Here is a 25,284-nt window from a genome sequence, read left to right as displayed (position 1 = left end):
CAAAAGTTAAATTATTTAACAGATTTGACATATTTCCTACGGTCCAAAACGCATGTTGGTAGGTGGATTGACTACTCAAAAGTGTCCGTAGGTGTGTGTGTGTGACCTTTATCTAGTGCATTGACAAGCTATTGGCTAGATTTCTGTTCAGTGTTGAGTAGCATTTAGTATTTTCAGACACAGACAGATAGATAGATAGATAGATAGATAGATAGATAGATAGATAGACAAACAGACGGACAGACAGACAGACAGACAGACAGATAGATAGATAGATAGATAGATAGATAGATAGATAGATAGATAGATAGATAGATAGACAAACAGACGGACAGACAGACAGACAGACAGATAGATAGATAGATAGATAGATAGATAGATAGATAGATAGATAGATAGATAGATAGGCCAGTGAATATTTAGACATGAGTTTGGATGATTTTAATTGTTAGAAGTATCATAGCTCCACTACAAGAGAAAAGAAAGGGAAATTTTGTCAAACTATCACCTTAAACAGCTGGCAATGTAAAAATACTCCATGACAGTGACAACTTCAATTAATTCTGTACCTCAGCATGATGTGTTCAAGTGGAACCTACGCTTGGCTATGGTGCCTTCAGCAGCTTGGGCTTTTTTTATAGGCTGCTGCCTTGCAGGCCCATGTGGAATGGGCACCCTGAAATCGGTATCCGACACAGTTGATGAATAAATCAAGTTGAACCTATAAATGATGCATAAATCTGATTGTTCCTGCAATCATCTGTTGACAGGAGAACACTGCCGACTATCAAAATAAACTGTGTCTAAAGAACATCACGCAATCACAGTTAGTTTGGCGGGCCCGGGCCTACCAAAGTTAGACGTGTCTTAAATTGATTTCTTCTGTCCGGCAGCCAAAGCGTCCGCCGACTGCGAAACAATTTACATACTGATAAAAGCCAGCACTAAAATGGGCAGTGAGTTGGCAGAGATGTAAAAATAGTGTCACCGGGTGGGTGAATGTGAGAGAGAGACACGCATACACACACACTAATACACACAAACACATAATTGAGAAACTCTGCATGTGTGTGCGTGTTGGTTGTTCTAGAACAGAGTGCAGAGTGAGAGTCGTGTACCAAGACATCTGTGGTGTAGATGGACACTTTCTGATTAAAAATGGAAAAAAAACAAAAAACATTGTGTATGAGCAAAGTGCTGTGTCAGGGAAACACAGACTGTAGAAGGATGGAGGGAAAAAAGGAACAAAACAGAGTGAAATTGGGACACGTCTTTAACCAACTCTGTTCTCCAGTCTCACTTTGTTTACAATCCTTAAATGCCCCCAAAAAAATAATAATAAAATAAGAAGAAGTCCCATTTCTGATTGGCTCCAACAGTTTGGTCAAAATGTATGTTTTGAAAAAGACGTCATCTAGAAAGCAGTGCAAGTAGCTTCAAATTTTGTACCTAACCTTCAGTGTTAAAAGTGCCTTCCATGACAATACATGACTTTTAATATGTATTTTTAATTAGGTTTTTCAGTTTGCAATTATTATATTTGATATTTAACTGTGACACACCACTGGCCCATGTCTGTGTTCCTTTACCTTCCCTGGAACACCACAACCTCAGTTCGACTCCTTTGCTACTTATTTAACATATTTTCCCTGAATCTTATCTCGCTTTCTGCCTGTGTCCCATATCTCGCGCTCTTGATCTCACTTATCTATCTGCGGCAGCTCCGGTGTTGTGCGTGGGTTGCCATGGTGACTGTGGGGTTATTTTTTGCCGCCGCTGGTACAGGAGTAGGCGCTGTCGGTGTTATTAAGGCTGGGAGACAGGCTGGTTGGGGTGAGGTGGACAGGCGGGGGTGGATCAGAGCCCACTCGCTTTGTCTGGAACAAAATGTCCTCCACGGCCCTCACCATCTCTGTCTCCTTCACTTTGTTTCTATTTCACTCTGTGTGTGTCTCTTCGCTTTGTCTCTGCATGTCTGCAAAGGCTAGTTTGAGGTGGTTGAGTCGAGGAGAGAGCTTACAAAAGTGACTCAGTGATTGGGGCCCATAATCCCGTATTTTCCTATAATATTCGTATAACATTCCTATTCTACATAACCCTTATAACGAGTGAATTCAGTTGTATGATCTCAATAGAAAAGCATTGAGCAGAAGACTGTAACAGCCTGGAGCAATCTGACATGAGTTTAAGGGCACTTTACACAATGCCATATGTGGGCTATGGTGGTATAAAGCCCTTAAACATTGCATCTGTGGATTGATGAAGCACCATTCAATACCTTTAGGATAAGTAGGAGTGGCTTTTGTGATATAGACCCTAGTCTTACTAATGTTCTCAAGGCTGAAAGCCATCAAATTCTCCTAGACATGTTACAACATGAAGGACTGGCGCCCCCTCCAGGGTGTGTTCCTGCATTGTGCCCAATGATTCAGATTAGGCTCCGGACCCACCGCGACCCTGAACTGGATAAGGGTTCTAGAAGAGTCGAGGCTGTTATTCCAGCAAACCAGCAAAAATGGTGGGGGACTACCTACACTCAATTTCAGAAAAAATATAGGATGGGCATGGGTCCCCAAACCTCTAGCACACCACAGAACAATGAAGTGCTCTCATGTTGAAAATGTGATATCTCTTCTGCCCCTTGTGCTGCAAATGACCACTTGTATAACATACATGTTATATGTTATATGAGTGTTGAAATGGGGTTATCAAGGGCGTGTTCAAAGCAGTACTCAAAGAAAGGGCATAATACTTCAATAGTAACACAATACACACATAATACTTCAAGGAGCTTCCCTAAAGGCTTAAAATTATTATTTGTAAATGTGATGGAGAGGGCAGAAAATGTAATGCCTACCTCAGAGCCCTATTAGGAAACACGATTTGGACATTCGTTTTCTGCTGTAAGATATTAGAACCTAATAATGACTCATTAATTGCCTTTCGAAGTGGTATCAAATCTCGGCTGAGATTTTGTAAAGGGAATTTATAGTTCTCCTCAGTGTGTACAGAGCTCATGTAAACTAAGAGATGTGAGAAGCCATTTTAGAAGTCTGGCTCTAAGTTTAGTGCAATTATTAAAATAATATTTTTTGAATAATAATTCTTTATAATAAAGCGTTAATAAAAGAAAAACACTGACCTCAAGTGGCTAAGTGGCGACATTGCAGCAAAACAAGATTACCCTTAATGTTTTCATGAATTCATGCATTGGTTTTCTGTATGTGTTTAGGCTGATTGACTATTTAAAAGTGTCCATATTAGTGAGTGACTGAATGTGTGTGTGTGTGTGTGTGTGTGTGATGCCCTGTGATGGACTGGCTCTCAGTTTTATAAATCTTTTATAAAGTCCTCGTAGTAACCCTCAACTCAGTTTAAGATGACTCAGGGCATAGGTGGGGGGTGCATCTTGTATTGGGGCAGAAGCACATTATACTTCATATTACCCAAGTATTCGTTTTCTAAGTTTCTACCACTTAAGTGATGTATAGGCCTCTATTACCATCCACGAAGGTCAACAGAAAATTAATTTGAAGAATTACAGCAAGTCAATTTCATTCCTTTTTTTTAACTAGCACCAATAAACTGTGAAATAAGAAGAACATTATTATAAATTAGTTATTCTAGCAATGGCATTACCTTTCTGTGTAGCAGTTCTTTGAGATCTCTCATTCTTCTACTGGTTAAGTTTAAAAATAACCTATTGGTAGTTTGGTTCCATTTAAGAATTTGGCACTCTTTAATTTATTTGCTAATGAAGTAAAATGTGTTTTATACAGCCCAGTTCATATTTTATTTCCAATGTGTTCAACAGAGCAACCACAAATCTGTGGAGATCATGTTCATTGACATTCATTTAGTAAGTAAACAATATGCCATTTTAGCAAGAATACCCAAAGATTTGCATGTGCCACATAGTGAATATGTACACATAGCCTGGTTCAATGTGTAATAGTGTGGGTGTGTAGGAGTAAGGGAAGGAGGTAAGTGCAGGAGGTTTTATTACAATAACTTAAAGGAAACTAGACAAAGGGACGCTAAACAAAAAGGGCAAAACACAGAAGCTAAGGAGCTAAACACAAAACAAGGCTCAATGCTATACGCTAAACACAGCATCTAAACATAAAACACAAGGGGCAAGGCTAAGGAATATCAAGCAAACATGCATACAATAATCCACAAACAAGAACCACTGACAAGGACTATATAAAGACAACACCAACAAGAAACACCTGGGTACTAATTAAGACACATGACACTAGAAACACAAGGGAAGGGTATCACATGACCAGGGAACAAGCAGGAAGCAGACACCAGACAGGGGGTAACAGTCACATGACAAGGGGAGCACAGAACAAGGAACAAAAACAGAAACAAAACACAAAATGGATGCAGTTCAATTGATTAAAATGAATAGGGACTAGTTTACCTGTGGGTGGTACAGATTTATACATAACAAATTTTGGAGCCAGACAACACTTAAGTCAGGCTTGTATAGTGACGACTGCCCAACACCTCTGTCTGACTACCCAACAAAAGGCTATACTGTATGGACATGTTTGGGGTAATTGCACATGCCATTCACTGGCACTCAGTGCAATCTAAACCAATGTCCCTGTCACTTGCACAAAACCCCCCACTGATTACGGATGAGGAATTGGTTTCACACTTCTGGTTTTCCAGAGTTAACGAGCTGGTCACTACTTTCTTTACAAAGTAAACCCTTGTGGTGGTAGTCATCAAGGACTCGTAAAAGAATTTGATAAATGTTGAATATATGAAAACCCGAATCTTTGTTGGGTCATCATTGCTGTTTAAATTCTTTATTAAATTTTTGAGGCTACTCAATACATTACCATAATGTTTAGTCCAGAGCTGACCAAAATGAGTCCCAAAGGCCACAACTGGCCCATGTGGACTTTTGATATGGCCCACTAGAAAGCCTAACCCTACACCCACACCGAACAGCCTCTTGTCATTAGGATCATATCCATAAACGAGAATCCATAACGGGTCACATCATTTCATTTCAACCTGGCAGAGGGGGGCAGTGTCAGAGTGAAATAGTGGCGTGACCACCTTCTTCATTAGAATGAAACCCATCCGTTTGTGCACTCTTTTCAGCTGATGCACTCAGTGCTGACATACTCTGGGAAATGAACAATGCACGTAATTTAGAATAAAGTCAATGTGTTGAGAGTAATGACAGTACTTACTTAGAAAGGAAAGTTAATATTCTTAGAATAAGTGAATATTTTAAGACTAATATTGAATATATTCCATACAGAATGAAAGGGGTGAAGAACAAACTTCTTTTTATGTTACACAACCTGTTAAATTCTTATTATTATCATTTTTATATTCTTGGTTTAAACATGTATATTTTCATACAATTGGTGTAATATTGTAAAATACATTATTTAAATTGTACATTATTAATCTCGGGCGGCACGGTGGCACAGCAGGTAGTGTCGCAGTCACACAGCTCCAGGGACCTGGAGGTTGTGGGTTCGATTCCCGCTCCGGGTGACTGTCTGTGAGGAGTGTGGTGTATTCTCCCTGTGTCTGCGTGGGTTTCCTCTGCGTGCTCCGGTTTCCTCCCACAGTCCAAAAACACACGTTGGCAGGTGGATTGGTGACTCCAAAGTGTCCGTAGGTGTGAGTGTGTGGTGTATTCCAGGGTGTATTCCTGCCTTGCGCCCAATGATTCCAGGTAGGCTCTGGACCCACCGCGACCCTGAATTGGATAAACGGTTACAGATAATGAATGAATGAATGAATGAATGAATTATTAATCTCTGTGGCCCTTTACTAATCACAAACATTCTACTTCTGACCCTTCATTGATAAAAAGTTTCTGGAGCTCTGGTTTAGTGGCAAGACCAATCTCAGAAGGAAAAAAAAATGTAAATAATTATTTATTAATTCATTATCTGTTACCGCTTATCCAGTTCAGGGTCACGGTGGGTCCAGAGCCTACCTGGAATCATTGGGTGCAAGGCGGGAATACACCCTGGAGGGGGCGCTAGTCCTTCACAGGGCAACACAGTCACACACACACATTCACTCACACACTCACACCTATGGACACTTTTGAGTCGCCAATCCACCTACCAACGTGTGTTTTTGGACTGTGGGAGGAAACCGGAGCACCCGGAGGAAACCCACGCAGACACAGGGAGAATACACCACACTCCTCACAGACAGTCACCCGGAGGAAACCCACGCAGACACAGGGAGAACATACCAAACTCCTCACAGACAGTCACCCGGAGTGGGAATCGAACCCACAACCTCCAGGCCCCTGGAGCTGTGTGACTGAGACACCTACCTGCTGCGCCACCATGCCGCCCTGTAAATAATTATCATCATTATCTGTAACCCTTATCCAATTCAGGGTCGCGGTGGGTCCAGAGCCTACCTGGAATCACTGGGCGCAAGGCGGGAATACACCCTGGAGGGGGCACCAGTCCTTCACAGGGCAACACACACAGTCACACATTCACTCACACACTCACACCTACGGACACTTTTGAGTCGCCAATCCACCTACCAACGTGTGTTTTTGGACTGTGGGAGGAAACCGGAGCACCCGGAGGAAACCCACGCAGACACAGGGAGAATACACCACACTCCTCACAGACAGTCACCCGGAGGAAACCCACGCAGACACAGGGAGAACATACCAAACTCCTCACAGACAGTCACCCGGAGTGGGAATCGAACCCACAACCTCCAGGCCCCTGGAGCTGTGTGACTGAGACACCTACCTGCTGCGCCACCATGCCGCCCTGTAAATAATTATCATCATTATCTGTAACCCTTATCCAATTCAGGGTCGCGGTGGGTCCAGAGCCTACCTGGAATCACTGGGCGCAAGGCGGGAATACACCCTGGAGGGGGCACCAGTCCTTCACAGGGCAACACACACAGTCACACATTCACACCTACGGACACTTTTGAGTCGCCAATCCACCTGCCAACGTGTGTTTTTGGACTGTGGGAGGAAACCAGAGCACCCGGAGGAAACCCACATGGACACGGGGAGTACACACCAACTCCTCACAGACAGTCACCCGGAGCGGGAATCAAACCCACAACCTCCAGGCCCCTGGAGCTGTGTGACTGCGACACAGACAGTCACCCAGTGCCGCCCTGTAAATAATTATATCCTTCTTTATTCTTTAAGGTCAGCTTTCACAAAATAAGGCCAAGTGACAAATAACTGCTTCATTTTAGTCATTTTCTGTTTTCTAGCCCTGCAGGTACAGGAATGCTTTACTGAAAAATCTGATATACTCTTCCACACAATAGCACTCTTCTCTGGGAAATTATGATAAAATGCCTGTGACATGCATTGGTAAAAAGGATCAAGCATCATATCACCATTCTCACGTTTGTCTAAAGAGAGTCCTATTCAAGATCGCCGACGACTGCTCACCACATCCCTGGCTGTGCAGCAATGAGAAACAAACATGCAGAAGCACTCATTTTCATTATTTTGTGGTAGTTCTCTGATGTCTTTCACAAAAGTTGGAGTTAATCTGTCACAAAAGTTGGAGTTACTCAATTGAGGACCCAAATCATAACAGCTTGTTGAATTTCGTTTTTTCTGAATTAGCTAGCCCACATAAAAACTGAATTGGTTTGTTTTATTTCAATGCTTGCGGGTTGGTAGGCTCCAGATAAACAGATTTCTTTGCACCAGATCTGAAAAGTGAGTTTTCATAATACAGCCCCTTTAAACAATTTTCCTCAAATGTAGCTGATCAGCCAACAGATGTTGGATGTCGCGTGTGCTTGAAAGTATAAAACTACAAATATATGTAGCTGAACTAATGGCTATATGCTAAGATCCACTGATGTTTTATTTGCATAATGTATTTGTTAAGATGTAAAGAAAAAAAAATAATTCAGAGTGAAACGTAGAAGTTATAACTGTTCACAAAGGTAGTGATAGGAACAAGATTTGTAAAGATACACAAGCTTACAAAGCTGCATTACAGAAACAATCACACACAATTATATTAATTGAAAAAATAAATGTCAGGGGTGGCACGGTGGAGCAGCAGGTTAATGTCGCAGTCACACAGCTCCAGGGACCTGGAGATTGTGGGTTCGATTCCCGCTCCGGGTGACTGTCTGTGAGGAGTGTGGTGTGTTCTCCCTGTGTCTGCGTGGGTTTCCTCTGGGTGACTGTCTGTGAGGAGTTGGTGTGTTCTCCCTGTGTCTGTGTGGGTTTCCTCCGGGTGACTGTGAGGAGTGTGGTGTGTTCTCCCTGTGTCTGTGTGGGTTTCCTCCGGGTGACTGTCTGTGAGGAGTGTGGTGTGTTCTCCCTGTGTCCGTGTGGGTTTCCTCCGGGTGACTGTCTGTGAGGAGTGTGGTGTGTTCTCCCTGTGTCCGTGTGGGTTTCCTCTGGGTGACTGTCTGTGAGGAGTGTGGTGTGTTCTCCCTGTGTCTGTGTGGGTTTCCTCTGGGTGACTGTCTGTGAGGAGTGTGGTGTGTTCTCCCTGTGTCTGTGTGGGTTTCCTCCGGGTGACTGTCTGTGAGGAGTGTGGTGTGTTCTCCCTGTGTCTGTGTGGGTTTCCTCCAGGTGACTGTCTGTGAGGAGTGTGGTGTGTTCTCCCTGTGTCTGTGTGGGTTTCCTCCGGGTGACTGTCTGTGAGGAGTGTGGTGTGTTCTCCCTGTGTCCATGTGGGTTTCCTCTAGGTGCTCCCATTTCCTCCCACAGTCCAAAATCACACATTTGTAGGTGGATTGGCGACTCAAAAGTGTCCGTAGGTGTGAATGTGTGAATGTGTGTGTGTTGCCCTGTGAAAGACTGGCGCCCCCTCCAGGGTGTATTCCTCCCTTGCGCCCAATGATTCCAGGTAGGCTCTGGACCCACCGTGACCCTGAACTGGATAAGCGGTTACAGATAATGGATGGATGGATGAAGGCTAAATAGTACCCAAATAAAACGTATTGCTATTTCTTTACCATTATTTCATTAACATCAGTTTTCCCAAAAAATAGTTCAAAAGATAAACATATGTTCACTGGTCCTTATGAACAGTAAATAACATTCTTATTTTCATGACAGCCATTCATTCATTCATTCATTCATTCATTGTCTGTAAACGCTTATTCAGTTTAGGATCGCAGTGTTTTGTTTTGTGTTTTTTTTTTATAGAAATAAAAATATAATTATTTATTTGTTTGTAAAACTATAGTATTTTGTGAGTATTTAAATTGTTAAAAAATACATAATAAAAATGGTGGCAAATTTAAACAAGTGGTAATTAATTACATGTGGGAGACTGAAATGAGTGAAAATCGAGAAATAAAAATTCGTTAGTGAAATACAAAACATTTGGGAAAGGAAAATGAGTGTAAAATAAACCAGATGACATAATGTATGCTGGAAATATTAAATTATTTGATTACTCTTTCTGTAAATGATTTCTCTGAACTTACTCAGGACAGCACTGTCAAATAGCTCCAAGGCTCTGGGCCTGTGGGTTCAAACCGCACTTCAGCTCACTGTCTCTGAAGAGTTTGGTTTGTTCTTCCTGTGTCTGCATAGATTTTCTCTCTGAGTTCCACTTGCACAGTCTAAAAACAAAATTTCATAGGTTTATCCATCCATTATCTGTAACCACTTACCCAGTTCAGGGTCACGGTGGGTCCAGAGCCTACCTGGAATCATTGGGTGTAAGGCAGGAACACACCCTGGAGGGGGCGCCAGTCCTTCCCATAGGTTAATTAGCTGTATATAATGGTCTATTGGTGTGAGTGAGTGATTGTGATTAAGTTCTGCCATGTCCAGTGTGTGTTCCTGCCTTGCACCCAATGATTCCAGTTAGGCTCTGTATCCACCATGGCCCTGAATAGATGAAATGGTTACTGATTTTAATGAATGAATGAATGAACGAACACACAATCTGAATCACATGATATTAAATTCCTCAAATACACTGGCTCTATGGCCACTGAAGAACAAAGTAAAGCGGAGCTAACAATGTATACAGACCAACAGTTTGGCTGCAGCCTGTACTTATAGAACTACAAAGTGTTCCATTATGTTCAGTAGAGCTGATAAAATGGCGATTTTTGGCCCCGCGGCCGATCCCGCCCCTGTTCCACTTCAGAGCTTCACTTCGAGCTGAAATGGAGGTGGAGTCAGCTGAAGCGAGGGGTGTCGTTAGCCTTTAAAAGCCGACAACCGCCTACACTCCTCCATATTGAAGGACCGCTTCATTTCTGCTTTTTCGAAGAAAGGTATGTTGACTTTGAACGTTTCTTGCATTTAAGGTGTGTAGCACGTTTTTCTGATTTGTTCACAGTGTACGTTTAATGTGTATATTTCTCGGCTGGGTTTAATTGTGAGTCGAGAATGCCCGTTTTCCGCGCTGTGTAACGTAGCACAAGTAGGTCGTGTTCAGGGGCGAGAAAATGGCGCAGTTACATTAGTGCTGCTTCTCCATTGTCTCGCATGTAGTTTCGGTTTTTTTTGTTCTTTACATGGCAGTGTAAAATATAGTACTAATGGCTGATGTTGAAAAGCATAAATATTTTACACATTGTGCTAAATCGTGCTTTTATCTGTAAGTGCTAGGTTTTTTTCTTTTTGACCTACTTTCTGAGCTTGGCGCGATGAGCCGAAGAAACACAATGGCCGCGTCCCAAACGGCATCGTGCTCTTTTTAAAGTGCACAACATTGATAATGAAACGGCGCTTCCAGCTCAAATATTACAGGCCACATAGGAGATTATTTGAATAAACATTCGTTTACGTACAAGATGAGTTTTGTTGTTCTGAGCGCTACACGGTGATGATCCTTTTTCGATTCCGTGGCCCAGTTTTCTAAGCCGACCGCGCTGACGCATTATCCCCTAAACTGTTAAGGGTTTACCTCGAGAGAACCTTAATTGTCACGTTATAGACTTATCAACTTTGGAATACGTTTATATCTCTTGTAAATATCGAGAATTAATTAAATAACTATTTCACGAGACTTAAAAAGGACAGCGTGGTCACCACATACCGCCATTTGCTTTCATATTTTTCGGTCCACCTTAAATGGTGACGCAGAGGCTGCACAATGACCGTTGGAGTGTTTAAGGCGGAATGAGGGAGGGGGAAAAACCGTTTCGAGAACGGTTTGGCTCGATAGGATTTAACGAATTGTTTTATATTGGTTAACGTATTTATTTGTATTTTTTTTAAAGAAGCGAAGCCATGGCGGACGAAGGAAAGCTTTTTATCGGAGGTCTCAGCTTCGACACCACAGAGCAGTCGTTAGAGGACGCTTTCTCCAAGTATGGCGCGATCACAAACGGTAAGCTTTCTGTTCCGCCATGTTAGTGGCGCAGTACTATTGTCATTTCCTTGGTTTGGAACCGTGATTCTTTGTACTATCTTTTTTTTTTTTTTTAGATTATTGATAGTTCAAATTACACTGACTAAGCGTGTTTTTTATATAGTAACAATGCTAAATTTGAATTCAGACGGAGGGAACGTTAATGGATTTTTATCGTGCGGTTTTCATTTTTTTAACTATTAATATCCCTCTTTCAGTCCACGTTGCAAGGAACAGGGAGACAAACAAATCAAGGGGTTTTGGCTTTGTCACATTTGAGAATCCTGACGATGCAAAAGATGCTCTGGAAGGAATGAATGGAAAGGTAATTTTTAATATTATACTTATTTGGGAATACATTTTGCTTTTAGATATAGTGATACAGGAGGGAGGGGAACAGATACCGCTTCAGGAAACTGCACATGGCTTGCTAGTTGCTGTATGAGCTTCTATTACTAGCAGCTCACAAACTTGTAGTTGTAACTTCAGTTGGAAAATTTGCCATGGGTGGGACATTGTTGAACATTGTAAGTATGAAATGTTTCTTCTTTAGTCTGTGGATGGAAGGGCAATCCGTGTAGATGAAGCAGGAAAGGGAGGTGGTGGCCGCTCTGGTGGTGGTGGATACAGAGGTGGTGGAGGAAGAGGCGGCAGCGGTGGTGGATTCTTCAGAGGAGGAAGAGGGAGAGGTGGACCAAGAGGTGAGAACATTTATTTTAGATGTGAGCTGTTGGCCAAGTAAAACAAGGTGTCCGAACAGTGACCCATATAATTATTTGTAATCCATTTTATCAGGTGGTGGAGGCTATGGAGGTGGAGACAGGAGCTATGGGGGAGGAGACCGGGGATATGGTGGTGGTGACCGTAGTTATGGAGACAGGAGCTATAGCGGAGGCTACAAGAGTGGTGGTGGTGGCTATTCATCAGGAGGTGGCGACTACAACAGAGACAGGTAAGGTTTTACTATATGTAAACTTATTTTGGCTTTTATGTACAAATATAATCTTGCCCCTAAATCATCAGATGTCTCAAGTCAACGTGTGATGGTATTCTCACTGTTTTCTCAGGGGCTCTGGCTATGGAGATCGTGGTGGCTCTTACAGAGATAGCTATGACCGATATGGTGGTACGTATTAGTCCCTGTGTCCTTAACTCCCAGTTGTAGCGCACTTGCCCTGAAGGAAGCTATTGAACCTGACACGTAATCTTATTTTTTTTTTTTTTTCCCTTTTTTACCCCCTAACATTTTAGACTTTACTGTAGCTTTCATACAAGTTATAAGTTAGGCTTTTTTAATAATGTAGAGTTTTGCTTTTAACCACATTGACTTTGAGGAATCTTGCCCATTTAATCCAGGTTCATTCACTCATGCTCCCTTGTAGCCCAAAATCAGTCACAGCCAGTAAGGGCTACGTATTTCACTTCCTTCAGGCCTAATGAATGTAGGGCCCCCAGCTTTGTAGTGTTTTTGTTCAAGCTTATAGCTATGAGGGATTTTGTGTATCAGACAAATGTGTTCGGATGCTTCAGTATCGTCTCATGTGTGCCTGCTTCTTCCTCAGCTGCACACGAGTAAAGCCCAAGACCATCACTTCACTGGCTGTGCGTTATGTAAAGATGCACTCCTCAAGAACCTGTATTTGTTTCAGTATAGTTTTCTTTTGTTTGTTTTTTTATATATAAATTTTTTTTGAGGGGGTGGGGTTATTTGTATTGGCTGTGAAAGTTTCTAACATTTACAGGGAGCATTGCTGCTCTGTTGCATTTTTGCTAAGACATAATTACTATACTGAGCCTCACATGAAACCAAAATTCCCATTTCAGACCAGCTGCCAGTTTTGCTCTTATTGGTCCAGCCCCACCTTTCATTTGTATGGTGCATGTTATATTTTGAAGCCCAAGGGATCTTAAACTATTTTACTCCAGTGATGGGTTTTCCCTGCATTGCATCAGACATCTACCTCACAAAGGGCATTTTAAGCAGCTGTGGTTCACTTGTTGGTAGTTTCAACGAAATACTTGGAGTTGAAAGATGAAATGTAACTGAATCTTTCATTTTAAAATTTTATAGACAGTAGGGGAAAGCCTTTGTCCATGTCAAGTATCCCAAAAATTGAATTCCTTTCAGACTGGTGAACACTGCTGAAGTGAGGTGGCCAGCACTGGTGCTGTTCTTGAACTGCAGCTTGCCACTTTCAGCCTCTCTCCCAGAGGTATATCTGCTCTGCTCAAGATTTTGCATTTTTAACTGTGCTGTAATGATGGATGGACCCAAACACCTAAAATCTAATCTGTGGAAGATAAACATTTTGAAAACCTGTTACTATTGCTCTTTCAAACCTGGGGAGAATGTGCTCTGTTTGTATCAACATTGACTCTCTATTCCTTACATTTTTGTTGTGTTCATTTTTTTTTTTCTTTGATTTTTGGCTTCATGGAGCCTATTAAATGAAACGATTTCTTGAACATGCTCTGATCTTGCTTGTGCTTTTAACAAAAAATTACGCTGACTGAGGGGCATTAAAAGTTCCATTTTGAGATCATGGTTCACGGGTGGCACGGCACATAGTGTTGCTGTCACACAGCTCCAGGGTCCTGGGGTTGTGGGTTCAATCTCCGCCTCGAGTCACTGTCTGTGAGGAGTCTGTTCTCCCTGTGTCTGTGGGGTTTCCTCCCACAAGTCAAAAACATGACAGGTGGATTGGGTGTGCCAAGTGTCCATGGGGTGACTGATAGCTTGTGATAGACCAGTGCCCTGTCCGTGTGTTCCTGCCTTGCACCCAGTGACTCAGGTAGATACTGGACCCATTGCCACCCAGAACAGGATGAGGTAGCTTCAATGAATGGTTAGTTTAGTATACATCAGCATGTATACCATCCCTAGTGAAATGTTTGTAGTCAGCAAGTTAAGAATCCAGGTTGAAATGTAACATTTTTAGTCTTAAGAATGAGGGGAAATTTTTAAAGGGGGGGGGGGGGGATAGCCATTTAATATGTAACTTCAAAATCACCTTAAATGTTTTCAGTATTTTCAAGAATTTAAGCTGTCATGGTTAAAATGTTTTGTTGGTAATACCTTCTACTTCATTTAAATCCAATAATGATAATAGCTGATTTTATAGTTGCTAGATTTTAAACAAGTTAGGATATCTGAACTCGTTACAATGCTGCTGTTGCCAGTTATTACTATTTTATTTTAGTGGTTAGTGTTGTCTGCAGAAGTGTAACTTCAAAATGATTAAATGTATATCATGTACAAGCTGCTCTAAGAGTTAAGGCCAGAAAAGTCCTCAAAGAAACCAATTATAATGGATATCCACATGACTAAGTGTAACCATGAAAGCATTTCTGATGTATCTGGCAAGTAGCCACTAATGGAAAGTTCCACTGGTTAACAGTTCTGCTTTGGCTCTGATTATAAAAAGAAAATGCTTCATTGCATCCAAGAGCTCTGCTTTTTATAAAGAGTGCATCAAAGTCCCCTCACTTGCGTCCTTGGAGAATGAAGTGTTGCACCTACCGAAGTGATTGCTCCTGTCATTGGAACAGGAGAAGGCTGCTACACTGCTAGTTGATGTATGGAGAAACAGTAGGCCTGTGTACGTGAGGTAACCTTCCTTTGCTCTCCTGTTCACAACCTTAAAAACCTTGTTAGTTCATATATTGTGCTCTAAATAATGTCAGTTTATTTTTAATTTCCCCCCTTTTTTTTTTTTTTTTTTTTTTAAACCAAGTTGCCTTTCCACCATGCCACTGATGTCAGACATTTTATTTATTTTTTATTATTTAAAAAAAAAAAAAAAGCTCTTAAAACACATCTGCATGGTGTCCTGAGCTCCTATTTGTCACCTGTTTCCCTACCTGAAATTTTTTGGCTTTAAATTCACACTCAAGGGGTGTCAGATGCTGCAAGAGAAATCTGACCTGACTCCAGTCCACTTTTATTCTCATGCCTTGTTCATGCATCCTGAACCATTCTCAAAATTCTGCAAATTGGTTTTTGCTCTGACCCACCTGGGCACTAATATGGCTTGCCCTTAAGGACTCATTACCTTTTGTGGCCTGTAGTTTTCACTTTGAGCAGTATTCAATGTCAAATAGTTTTTAACTCATTCAGTTAGCACTTTTAGCTGTATCTGTGTTCACCTAACTTTCTTTTTTTTTTTTTTTTTACAGTATTGGATACTGAGATTTTCTTAGTAATTGGATGCTTGCCTTTTTTTATTTAACAGGGTGAAAATAGCCTTCAAGAAAAGCGGTCTTTACTGTGGAGATAGGAACACCTGGTATTGTGGCGATGAACTTCCAAGACTGAAGTTTAAGGTCTGTATTGCTCGTCTGTATAATGAAATGATGCGGATTTATCAGTGTTTCCCTTTAACCCTTTTATTAATGGAAGAAAGAATTGAAGAATATAAAAAAAATAAAACTCCCTGGCAAAGCAATTTAATCAATTCGTTATGGTAGGAAACAGCATGACAGACTTCATTGTGTCATTATTATAAAAAGACGTTACCTTTCTTGTTATCAGGTGTGGCATATGGAGGAAATGTGTTACTACAAAACAGCAAACCAGATGTGAGGAAAACATGTTTTGATGAGACAGCCTTTGAGGCCCAGAGAGGATTGTAACAGCATACAGTGAAAGTGAAGTGAATGCACTTTAACTTAAATTATTTGAGTTAATGAACATATATTTGCAGCAGATGGAACGTTTGGTCACAGAATTAATTTTTTTACAATGGAAGTGTAATCGTGCCTTATTTTAGCTTTCTCAATAAAAACCTCAACATTTAAAAACTGTTCTATTGCTTTTCTTTTACTTATCTTAATTATTAATAAAATACAGATGTAAAATTGTTTCTATTAAGCCATCACTGCATTTATTCTTATTGCAGTTTAGTAATGCACTCTGTCCCAAGGTACTTGGGTAGATTAAGGTCATACTTCTTCTGAATGTCGTAGGGTAGGAGACGTCCAGCCAGGAAATGAGTTCCAGAGAAAGTGAGGGCACATTTCTTTGGTGCCATAAGTGAAATGAGGACAGCAGGGTTTATACCATCTACACTGGCTTCATCAGTGTCCCAACCTGAGAACAGATGTTAACAGGTCAGTCAGGGATTTATTCATGTCACAGGCAGATGTGTAAAAGGAATGGATCTTCCAGTTATTGAGTTTAAGGTGATCCTAGGAGTTTGGCAGTAAATCTGCTTCATCTGAGCAACGTGTCCTAAATAGTTTATAATCAGTGTTTTGGATTAATATCATTAGCCTTTAGCTGTAAATATGATTAATGTAATCCTTGATATATTCATGTGAACATAAAGAATGTAGTTTTAGTCTATGTCTAAATATCTCATTTATGTATTATCCTCGTCCAATTAATCTCCATTTTCGGTTTTATATATGTATTTTACTACATCATTTGAACTCGAGCTGTCTTTCACATCTTGTGAAAATTTAATGATGAATGAACCAAAAGAAATACTCCAAAGTTACTGGGAATAAAATGTTTTTCTTTTTTTTTCTTGTTTAAATTTAATTGGATGATATTAAAGTCTGGATTAGTGAGATCAGAACTTAAAATTTCAGAGGTGATTTCTCCATGAACAGGATTATAGTAGTTGTCTGCTTTAGATGAACTAAAAACCATGACCCACAAAAACAGTCTACACAGAGGTTAATGGTAATGGGTTAAATAATAATAATAATTAAACATGGGGAACAAACTACTTAATTTAAGATGCTGATCATGATAAAATCATAGCATTCTACCATGCAAAAATCACAAAAACATTATTCCAGCCTTTTGCCATTGTCAATATTGTTAATGTCTTTTTATTTTCTGACCTGAGGGGATGTCAAGGCTAGCAATAGGGATTTTCACCCCACGGAGAGCAAGTAAGATGCTGGTGAAGGGTTCTTCAACTCCTTCCATCTCTGTCTCTGGACCTAGCACAGCATCCACAATCAGGTTATATGCTTCATTTATAAGCTGAACCTGAAATGAAGGAACAGAGTAAATGTAAAGATTGAGATCAACGGGAAATCAAAATGGACGTTTTTAGGCCCTGTTCATGTCCCTGGTGGTTTTTGACACAATTCATCATAGGATTTTCCATAATATTCCACTGTTGTTTTGGCTACGTCACAAAGCACCATTGTAGAGGGGATAATAATATAATATAATAATATAACTGACCTGTTACTAAGCCCCCCGTCATCAAGAGAGAGACAGGAAGTGCATCACAGCAAAGGAACATTTATGATTTCTAGTTCAGTTTAAAAGGACCTTAAATTTGGTCAGTGTAGTTTTCACGAACAACACTCCAGATACACTACATATAATAATCAAATTGAGTAAAAGCATGGGGAACAAATATTCGGTTATAATGCAGTTCGGTTCACCTCTGTGGGCAGGTAGGAGAGGAAGGGGATGTCCATTCTCTCACACTGTGCAGTGAAGTCCTGCTGAAGACTGTGTGAAGAACGTTTTGGGTAAAACACAGTCGGCATGTATTCCTGTCAAGACACAGAGAAAAAGTACGAGAAGACTTCATTATTAAACCTCAGCTTGTTTGGTGTTTGCATAATTATGAGTGGAGGAAGCAGCTGTTGGTTTCACTTCTGGAACTGGTTGAGTAACATCCGCTTCTTAGAACAGTGCTTCTGTGATGAACAATGTCTTTAAGATGATTTTTATTATTATCAGTACGTCTGTCTGATATACTGTCAGGATTAAACCTGAGTAGTAACTACCAAGTTCAGACATGAAAACTTTTACAGTGTCAAATATATATTTTACATTATATAACACCTTGGTGCAGACTGAGGTGTTTGTATTGTTCTTAGTTCATTCATTCATTGTCTGTAGCCGCTTGTCCAGTTGAGTGTCGCGGTGGGTCCGGAGCCTACCCGGAATCACTGGGCACAAAGCAGGAACACACTCATATCTACGAACACTTTTGAGTCACCAATCCACCTACCGACGTGTGTTTTTGGACTGTGGGAGGAAACCCATGGGGACACAGAGAGAACACCAAACTACTCACAGACAGTCACCCAGAGCAGGACTCAAACCCCTGACCCCAGATCCTTGGTGTGTGTATGTATGTATATATATATATATTTGGAAACAGTGTCACAACCTTGAAGGACCAAACTTAATCTTTTGCTTGTAGTCTACTTACAAACATCCTCAAATGCCTTGCACAGGCCAGGCCAATGCAGCCATTCTGATCTGGCCCACACACCACAAGCACAGTGGGCTGCCTCTTTCCCAGAGTGCCCAGTGGGAAGGCCTGCAGGAGACAAGAATAGTGTAAAGGCTTTCATAACAAATGCAAGTATAGTTTTGTGCAAATGTGTGGACACTTGTCAAATGTCATATGTTACATTTTACAGGTTTAGTTACATCCATTAAAGATAACATGCACATTTTAAAAGATGTGCTCCTTAACATTTAAAGAATCAAGAAAACGTCATTTCAACAGAGGTGTCCAAATTGTCGCATTCACTGATGTCATAAAGAGAACAAACCTTAGTGATAGCAACTGCACACGCATGGCCCAAAATTTCCATCAGCTGTTGCCAGCCAAAGTGATAGTCCCTTAGCAACTCCGTCTCCATGGCTACTGCCTCTTCTTTACTGTAGAAGAATCCCATTGTTATAAAGCAACATTTGGGGAGAAACTTGTAATAACTTATAAAGCAAGCTTTTGTGTGTTTAAAGTTAATTCCTTTATTTAGAAGTTTCCCAAAGCCTGCTGTGTATCCTTCTGATGCCTACATTTGGACTAAATCCACACGTTCTAATAACCAGTTTCCTTTCAGACATGTTACAAAAGTTGTTTAGAATTCTAGATTATATACACACACAGTTTTATATTAGGGAATAACAATGATAATGAGAGCAATAGTAGCCTAGTTTTTCCTGCTGTCCCTCACTTGTCCTTTACATATTTTTGTAACAGTATACTTCATGTTGATAAAGGCCTCAGCCTCTAAATCTGACCTTAAATGATCGGTGGGTGGACGTGAGCAGGGCACTGTGCCAGTGGAGCTGAGCTGTTCAGTTCCTGAGCTCAAACTGGGTATTGATCTGACAGCAGACGCTCCACACAAAGGGGAGGATAAAGTTCCAAGAACATGCTTTAGCTCCAGATGTCTGCCCTTCAGTGTCTTGTTCAGTCTCCAGGCTTAAAACAACACTACAGCTTTCAAGTAGTTCTTAAATACAGCTACATTTTACATTTGGCTGAAACAGTTTGGGATGCCTTATACGGCGGAGTGATATTGTGAATGCTGGTATTTTAGCTTCTAATATGAATAAATATAGTGTTAAAAAAACCCACCATAAAACGGAAGACAAGAGCTACCCACACAAACTATTCAGAGCCACAGCTAATGTATCTCCAGCAGTAGAAACACATTTTTAAAAGGAGATATAACACAGTAGCAATGAAATGAAACACACAGAAACACGAGTGACATGAATAAGGACTACCCTGCATTATTTTTGATCAAAGTTATTAGATCATATGAACATTCCAGTTCCTCCAAACACCCAAGGACGTCTGTGATTGGTCAGATTCATATAAATAAATACATGAAAACAATTAACAAGACTCCTCAGCTGGTAATATTTTCAAAGGTGCCATAAGATTAAGTGCTGAAGCTGTGGTACCCACATGCTGCTTAGACAGCTTGCTGTATCCGCCTCCACTCTTTCAAGCCAGCTGGTGCCATGAGGGAAGTGTGTGGCTGAATAAGGACAGAGTAAAGGCAAAGACAATCTGCCAGTGTCTTAGAAATATTTATTTAATTAATTTAAATGTAAGACCTTCAAATGTATTTTTAGCCCCTGAGGTTTAATATACAAGAGGAAGGTTTGAACACTTATTACAACACTAGTCAAGTGACAGATTTAGCTGATTTTCTAACTGAAAATGTGTTAGGGCATTATCTGCTGAGAGCATATTCAAAAATGACTTTTTTCTGTAAATTTTGGTTAAAGAATATCTGTTTATTTAATGAGTTTAACATATTGAGAATACCTTTACATAGCATTTTTTTCCTGTATGCAGCATTTAAGCTGTTTGTTCTCTGCAGAAGAAATATACTTATTTTCACTTAGAAAATCAACAAAGTATATCCTTTTGTCCAGTGACACACATTCTTTATTTAATAGTGTATCATTGCTGTCCAATGAAAAACATTCATTCATTTATCCATTGTCTTCAACCTCAAATTCAGGGTCGCAGTGGGATAGGAGCCTGCCCGGAGTCAATGGGCGCAAGGCAGGAACACAGCCTGCAGGGGGTGCCAGTCTGTCACACACTCACACCTATGAACACTTTTGAGTAGTCAATCTACCTACCAGCATGTGCTTTTGGACCGTAGGAGGAAACCGGAACACCTGGAGGAAACCTACACAGCCACAGGGAGGACACCTTACACGCCTCACAGACAGTCACCCGGAGGAAACCCACACAGACAAAGGGAGAACACACCACACTCCTCACAGACAGTCACCCGGAGCGGGAATTGAACCCACGCAGACACAGGGAGAACACACCACACTCCTCACAGACAGTCACCCGCAGGAAACCCACGCAGACACAGGGAGAACACACAAAACACACTTGAACCCACAACCCCAGGGCCCTGGAGCTGTCTAGAGCGTTTTTATTGGTTCATTCATCATGAAAATTTACACTGTGTGAAGGTCAGCTGCTGTACTCAAATGATGTAGTAAACTAAAAGTTGACAAAAATGGAGATACATGTTTTTGACTGGACAGCGTCAATATAACAGTGTATTACCACAGGATATGCTACGCCTGAATTATTTATCTACAGTGTGTTACCCCAAAAACAGTGCTGCTTATTTAACCACAGATGTTTATTTCCTGTAGAGGTACTGGGCACACAAATGCTTGCCAAATTTTCATCTTTGCTGAACCAACTCTGTTACCAAGGGGACACCCTTAGTTTCACCGGCTTTGTGTGAAAACAGAGAAAGGCAAGTTTAACAACTGTTTTTTTTTTTTTGTTTGTTTGTTTTTTCGCAGACACCAGTTGGTTGCTTTGTAATTTTCCTTTGATTATTAGTGACTGATTTACTAATCACTGTTCCAGTAATGTTCTTAAAATCCATTACAGCTAGAATGAAAAAAGGTCTTAAAAAGTCTTACAATGTATTTCTCATGGAACCCCAGGAGCAGTTTAACCTGCTGGAAACTGCTACGACATTCACTCTATGACCAAAGGTGTATGAACACTTTATTATCCCAAATAATTTAAGTGGTTTAACAGCAACTGCACTTCTGGACAGACTTAACACTAGACTAGGAATATTTCTGTCAGGTTTGATGTTATTCATTGAGGTCAGGCACTTGTGCTGAATGAAATATCCACAGACTAATGATGGGGGGGGGGGGGGGGGGTTTACTAGCCTCTGGCCAGTGCTTTTCATTAGCGTTGATCTTATTGTATTTGCACAACTGAGTGTCTACAAACTATTGAACATGTACATTAGCAAATGAAACTGAATCATGTTGTTGTACATGTTGTGCTCACTTGAGGATTTCTTGAAAAAAAAAAAGCTTCTTGTCTTTGAAAACAAGGATGTACTCTGAAATGAATTATTTTACAGGTTATGAATCAACCTTGAAATGGTATTTCTTTGAAAGGAAACAGACCAGTTCCGTTTAAGAGTACTGACGGTCCTAATTCGGTGGGGTCTGTGGAATGTGGCTGAGGAGAAATGGGTTGTTTCTCCTCTGAATTTTGACATTTGGCTTGAGGCTGTTGGACAGTGGAACCCTGTTCTTTGGACTAATGGAGTGCCAGCCTGTAACTTTGGGATGAGTTGAAGTGGTTGTAGTTTGTGACAGAACACTAATCATCAAACATCAGTACTTGAACTCACTAATCATTATGTGTGGCTGCATGCAATCAGGTCTTTACAGAACTGTTCCAACTTCTGGGGTGCAACATTCTTAGTGGACTAGAAGCTTTACTGCAGCGGAGAGGGACAAACTGCACTAACACGGTTGATTTCAGATTAAATGTAACCTGGACATATAGTAAATAACTAACGCTGATTATTTAGGGTGACCAGACGTCCTCTTTTACCCGGACATGTTCTCTTTTTTAGACTTAAAAAATGTCCGGGCGGAATTTCACAAACGTCCGGGATTTTGTTTTTCTGGAGCTTACATAGAACTTCGAGAAGTTTCGTTCACAAACTAGTCCCGCCCTCCCCTACTCCGATTGGTTCGCTTGAGTGAGAAGGGGGCGTGGTGAAGTAGCCAAAAATCTTCTGATTGGACGGTCTGACTGTAGCGCTACCGTTATTGGTCGATAACCTTCTCTGTAAACATTTAATTGGTCAGTCTGCACGTCAGTAGTTCTTGTTTACGTCAGGCAAAGCTCCTGTACCTACCCTCATCTCGAGCAGCTATGCCGAAACGTAAATGTAAGTCCTCGGATGAATTAAAAAAGAAACTCCCATGTTTTGTGAAGCAAATAAAGGTGTAAAGGACCTAAAAGCACACATGGGTTCAGCTAAGAATACAACGGCAGCGAGGGGCGTGACCTCATCACCCTCCCCTCCGAGACGTGTCCTCTTTTTAACCATCTCAGATCTGGTCACCCTAGATTATTGAAGTTTCTACATGTAGATTATATAGTTTCTAACTTGTGATCAGATGACATTCCAAAGTACATTTAAAAGGTGTTTATTCATTTTCATTCTCTTCTCTTTCTTTGGTTTTCATTTTGTGGAATGTGTTAAATTAGGGTTTTATTAGAGCAGAGATTATTAGTCTAGAGCTTTAAAGTTTTACTGATTTCTGAACCTGTCTCTGAAGTGAAGGCTTACTCATGTTGCATTAAAATTCCTCACCACAGCTTTAATTGTTCTCAAAGTCACTTTTCACAAGTGTTGAGTCAATTCAGAGATTTCAAAGCTATTGATGCTGTAACAGCTGATGAACTGTTACAAAGTAAGTGTCACAAACTATGTATTAAGTTAGCTAATAACAATATAAAATTAAATAACTACAAAAAATGAGAAGCAAATAGCAATGTGCAATATGACTGCTCCTATATTAACTTCAGAGTTTAACCTGATAAAACCCTGAATATGTGTTGACAGTTCTAAACAAACTGCACACATTATATACTAGATAGAGACCACCCTGATAATAAAATACCCCAGACAAACCTTCAATTACCTGAGATATCGCAGCGGTTCAGTGGACTCAATGCTCTGGTTCATCTCTTCAGTAAATAACTGGACGGAGCTCCCCTTTAACTCTTTTTGAGGATGTCCTTGATTTCCTCTAAGTCTTACTAATTTCTCTTTAAACTGCCTGATTTTTCTCAAACATCAAAGCTATTTTCTGCTTCTCTTTACCCCTCACTAATGATACTTCTCCCTCCAACTCTCCCTCCTACAGTCAACAGAGGAATGTAGTGTTTCTGCTGGCACTACTGCTGCAGTCTGGCAAGAAATTAAACAATCAGAAGAGAGGAGAGCAGAAAGGAAGGTTGTTTATTGGCTGAGCAGTTGAGAGGTGGGTCCCGGTGTGCTGAGGGACATCAAAGGGCATTTAGTCTGTGTTGATTATGTTTGAGGAGTGGTGTATATTTAACCCGTGTTAAGCCTTATTAATCAAAAGTACAATAGAATTATTCCCACGGGAGATGATGATTATGAGAAAAGGTGTGAAAGAGTATTTGTTTAGCTCTTGCAGGGACAGCAGGAAGTTAATGAAAGCCAGCGACTGTGTGGGCACCCGGTCAGAAAGCCATACACAATTAAGAGGCAAATCACAGTCTTTTGTGAAAGAAAGATGCCAAGGCTTTGTTTTCCTTTCCTTGAATGGGAATACATGCAGCAGAACAGCTTGTGACTGTGGTCTGTTGTGTAAGAATAACAGTGGTGACATAGTAATGTATTAATCAACATGTCCCTATGATTGTGAACATTTTTCCATGAATATTTCCACAGAAGGGAATATACAGTGCTTTAGATAAAGTCCTAGGCACCTGAGCCCATTTTCTAAACTCATTTAAATTGGCACTGTTTTGTCTGGAAAGCCTTTATCATTCATGAATTCAGCTACTTTAAGGTGCACTTGTTCCTTAAACTGAAATTGTATAATCTCCATAGAAAAGTATTAAAGAGGATGGGATTCTCAGGAGAAAGACTAATATCACCATGCTCAATGTCAACAAAGTGTCACCTAGAGGGCTATAAAGACCCTCGGTGTTGGGTATTTTTTTTTCCCAAGAAATGTGGGATGAGCTGGAGTGGCTTTAATGAAGCAGAAAATATCTGTACCTCATCTCTTCAAGTTGTGGCTGGCATCAACACTTCACAGAAAGGTTCTGATATTTAATCTAAAGGTATTTTAAAGGGAATAATAGCTGCTACACCAAATAACAAAAGTCAAGATACATATCAATACCCTTCATTTCAGAAAATTCCTGATATATATACAGGGGTTGGATAACGAAACTGAAACACCTGGTTTTAGACCACAATAATTTATTAGTATGGTGTAGGGCCTCCTTTTGCGGCCGATACAGCGTCAGTTCGTCTTGGGAATGACATACACAAGTCCTGCACAGTGGTCAGAGGGATTTGAAGCCATTCTTCTTGCAGGATAGTGGCCAGGTCTCTACGTGATGCTGGTGGAGGAAAACGTTTCCTGACTCGCTCCTCCACAACACCCCAAAGTGGCTCAATAATATTTAGATCTGGTGACTGTGCAGGCCATGGGAGATGTTCAACTTCACTTTCATGTTCATCAAACCAGTCTTTCACCAGTCTTGCTGTGTGTATTAGTGCATTGTCGTCCTGATACATGGCACCGCCTTCAGGACACAATGTTTGAACCATTGGATGCTCACTAAAATGACACGTGTTT

At 40.7% G+C, this 25,284-nt stretch overlaps 3 protein-coding genes across 5 annotated transcripts in view; 1 reads left to right on the top strand and 2 right to left on the bottom strand.

The window, feature by feature from the left end:
* LOC136675974 (voltage-dependent calcium channel beta subunit-associated regulatory protein-like) overlaps positions 1 to 9,572 on the bottom strand; it is a 112,137-nt gene extending 102,565 nt beyond the window's left edge. The window contains exon 1 of the mRNA XM_066652807.1: positions 9,457 to 9,572. The gene's annotated coding sequence lies outside the window, so the exon portion shown is untranslated. The remainder of the gene's footprint in view (positions 1 to 9,456) is intronic.
* A 536-nt stretch (positions 9,573 to 10,108) lies between these two features.
* On the top strand, positions 10,109 to 16,075 carry LOC136675554 (cold-inducible RNA-binding protein B-like). Of its 2 annotated transcripts, XR_010796203.1 has the most exons (8): positions 10,109 to 10,260; positions 11,212 to 11,321; positions 11,561 to 11,667; positions 11,896 to 12,043; positions 12,138 to 12,294; positions 12,410 to 12,468; positions 15,575 to 15,665; positions 15,874 to 16,075. XR_010796203.1 is itself a non-coding variant. In XM_066652161.1 (7 exons), the coding sequence occupies exons 2-7, from the start codon at positions 11,222 to 11,224 to the stop codon at positions 12,916 to 12,918; spliced, it is 585 nt and encodes a 194-aa protein (XP_066508258.1). In that variant the 5' UTR covers positions 10,111 to 10,260; positions 11,212 to 11,221; the 3' UTR covers positions 12,919 to 13,808. The 2 variants fall into 2 exon arrangements, 1 of the variants encoding a protein (XP_066508258.1); XM_066652161.1 differs by lacking the exons at positions 15,575 to 15,665; positions 15,874 to 16,075 and adding an exon at positions 12,905 to 13,808 and having other exon boundaries at positions 10,111 to 10,260.
* A 44-nt stretch (positions 16,076 to 16,119) lies between these two features.
* On the bottom strand, positions 16,120 to 23,914 carry LOC136675553 (yjeF N-terminal domain-containing 3-like). Of its 2 annotated transcripts, XM_066652159.1 has the most exons (7): positions 23,584 to 23,914; positions 20,033 to 20,105; positions 18,882 to 18,990; positions 18,533 to 18,643; positions 17,751 to 17,864; positions 17,193 to 17,343; positions 16,120 to 16,431 (listed from the first exon to the last, which is right to left on the bottom strand). In XM_066652159.1, exons 3-7 carry the CDS (start codon positions 18,969 to 18,971, stop codon positions 16,232 to 16,234), a joined length of 666 nt encoding a protein of 221 aa, XP_066508256.1. In that variant the 5' UTR covers positions 18,972 to 18,990; positions 20,033 to 20,105; positions 23,584 to 23,914; the 3' UTR covers positions 16,120 to 16,231. The 2 variants fall into 2 exon arrangements, with proteins under 2 accessions (XP_066508256.1, XP_066508255.1); XM_066652158.1 differs by lacking the exon at positions 20,033 to 20,105.
* Positions 23,915 to 25,284: the final 1,370 nt, after the last annotated feature.

The sequence above is a fragment of the Hoplias malabaricus genome, chromosome X1 (genome assembly GCF_029633855.1).
Source record: "Hoplias malabaricus isolate fHopMal1 chromosome X1, fHopMal1.hap1, whole genome shotgun sequence".
NCBI lineage: Eukaryota > Metazoa > Chordata > Actinopteri > Characiformes > Erythrinidae > Hoplias > Hoplias malabaricus.
Note: the sequence above shows the minus strand (reverse complement) of the source record. Positions and strands in the feature narration are given on the sequence as shown.

What these genes read in the sequence shown, in the direction of transcription:
- LOC136675554 (XM_066652161.1), top strand. Translation starts at nt 11,222, where the DNA reads ATGGCGGACGAAGGAAAGCTTTTTATCGGAGGTCTCAGCTTCGACACC. An exon ending in GTATGGCGCGATCACAAACG is followed by an intron (nt 11,322 to 11,560) that starts GTAAGCTTTCTG and finishes TCCCTCTTTCAG; the next exon opens with TCCACGTTGCAAGGAACAGG. An exon ending in GGCGACTACAACAGAGACAG is followed by an intron (nt 12,295 to 12,409) that starts GTAAGGTTTTAC and finishes CTGTTTTCTCAG; the next exon opens with GGGCTCTGGCTATGGAGATC.
- LOC136675553 (XM_066652158.1), bottom strand. Translation starts at nt 23,627, where the DNA reads ATGAACCAGAGCATTGAGTCCACTGAACCGCTGCGATATCTCAG. An exon ending in GAACCGCTGCGATATCTCAG is followed by an intron (nt 18,991 to 23,583) that starts GTAATTGAAGGT and finishes ATTCTTCTACAG; the next exon opens with TAAAGAAGAGGCAGTAGCCA. An exon ending in GTGCAGTTGCTATCACTAAG is followed by an intron (nt 18,644 to 18,881) that starts GTTTGTTCTCTT and finishes TGTCTCCTGCAG; the next exon opens with GCCTTCCCACTGGGCACTCT.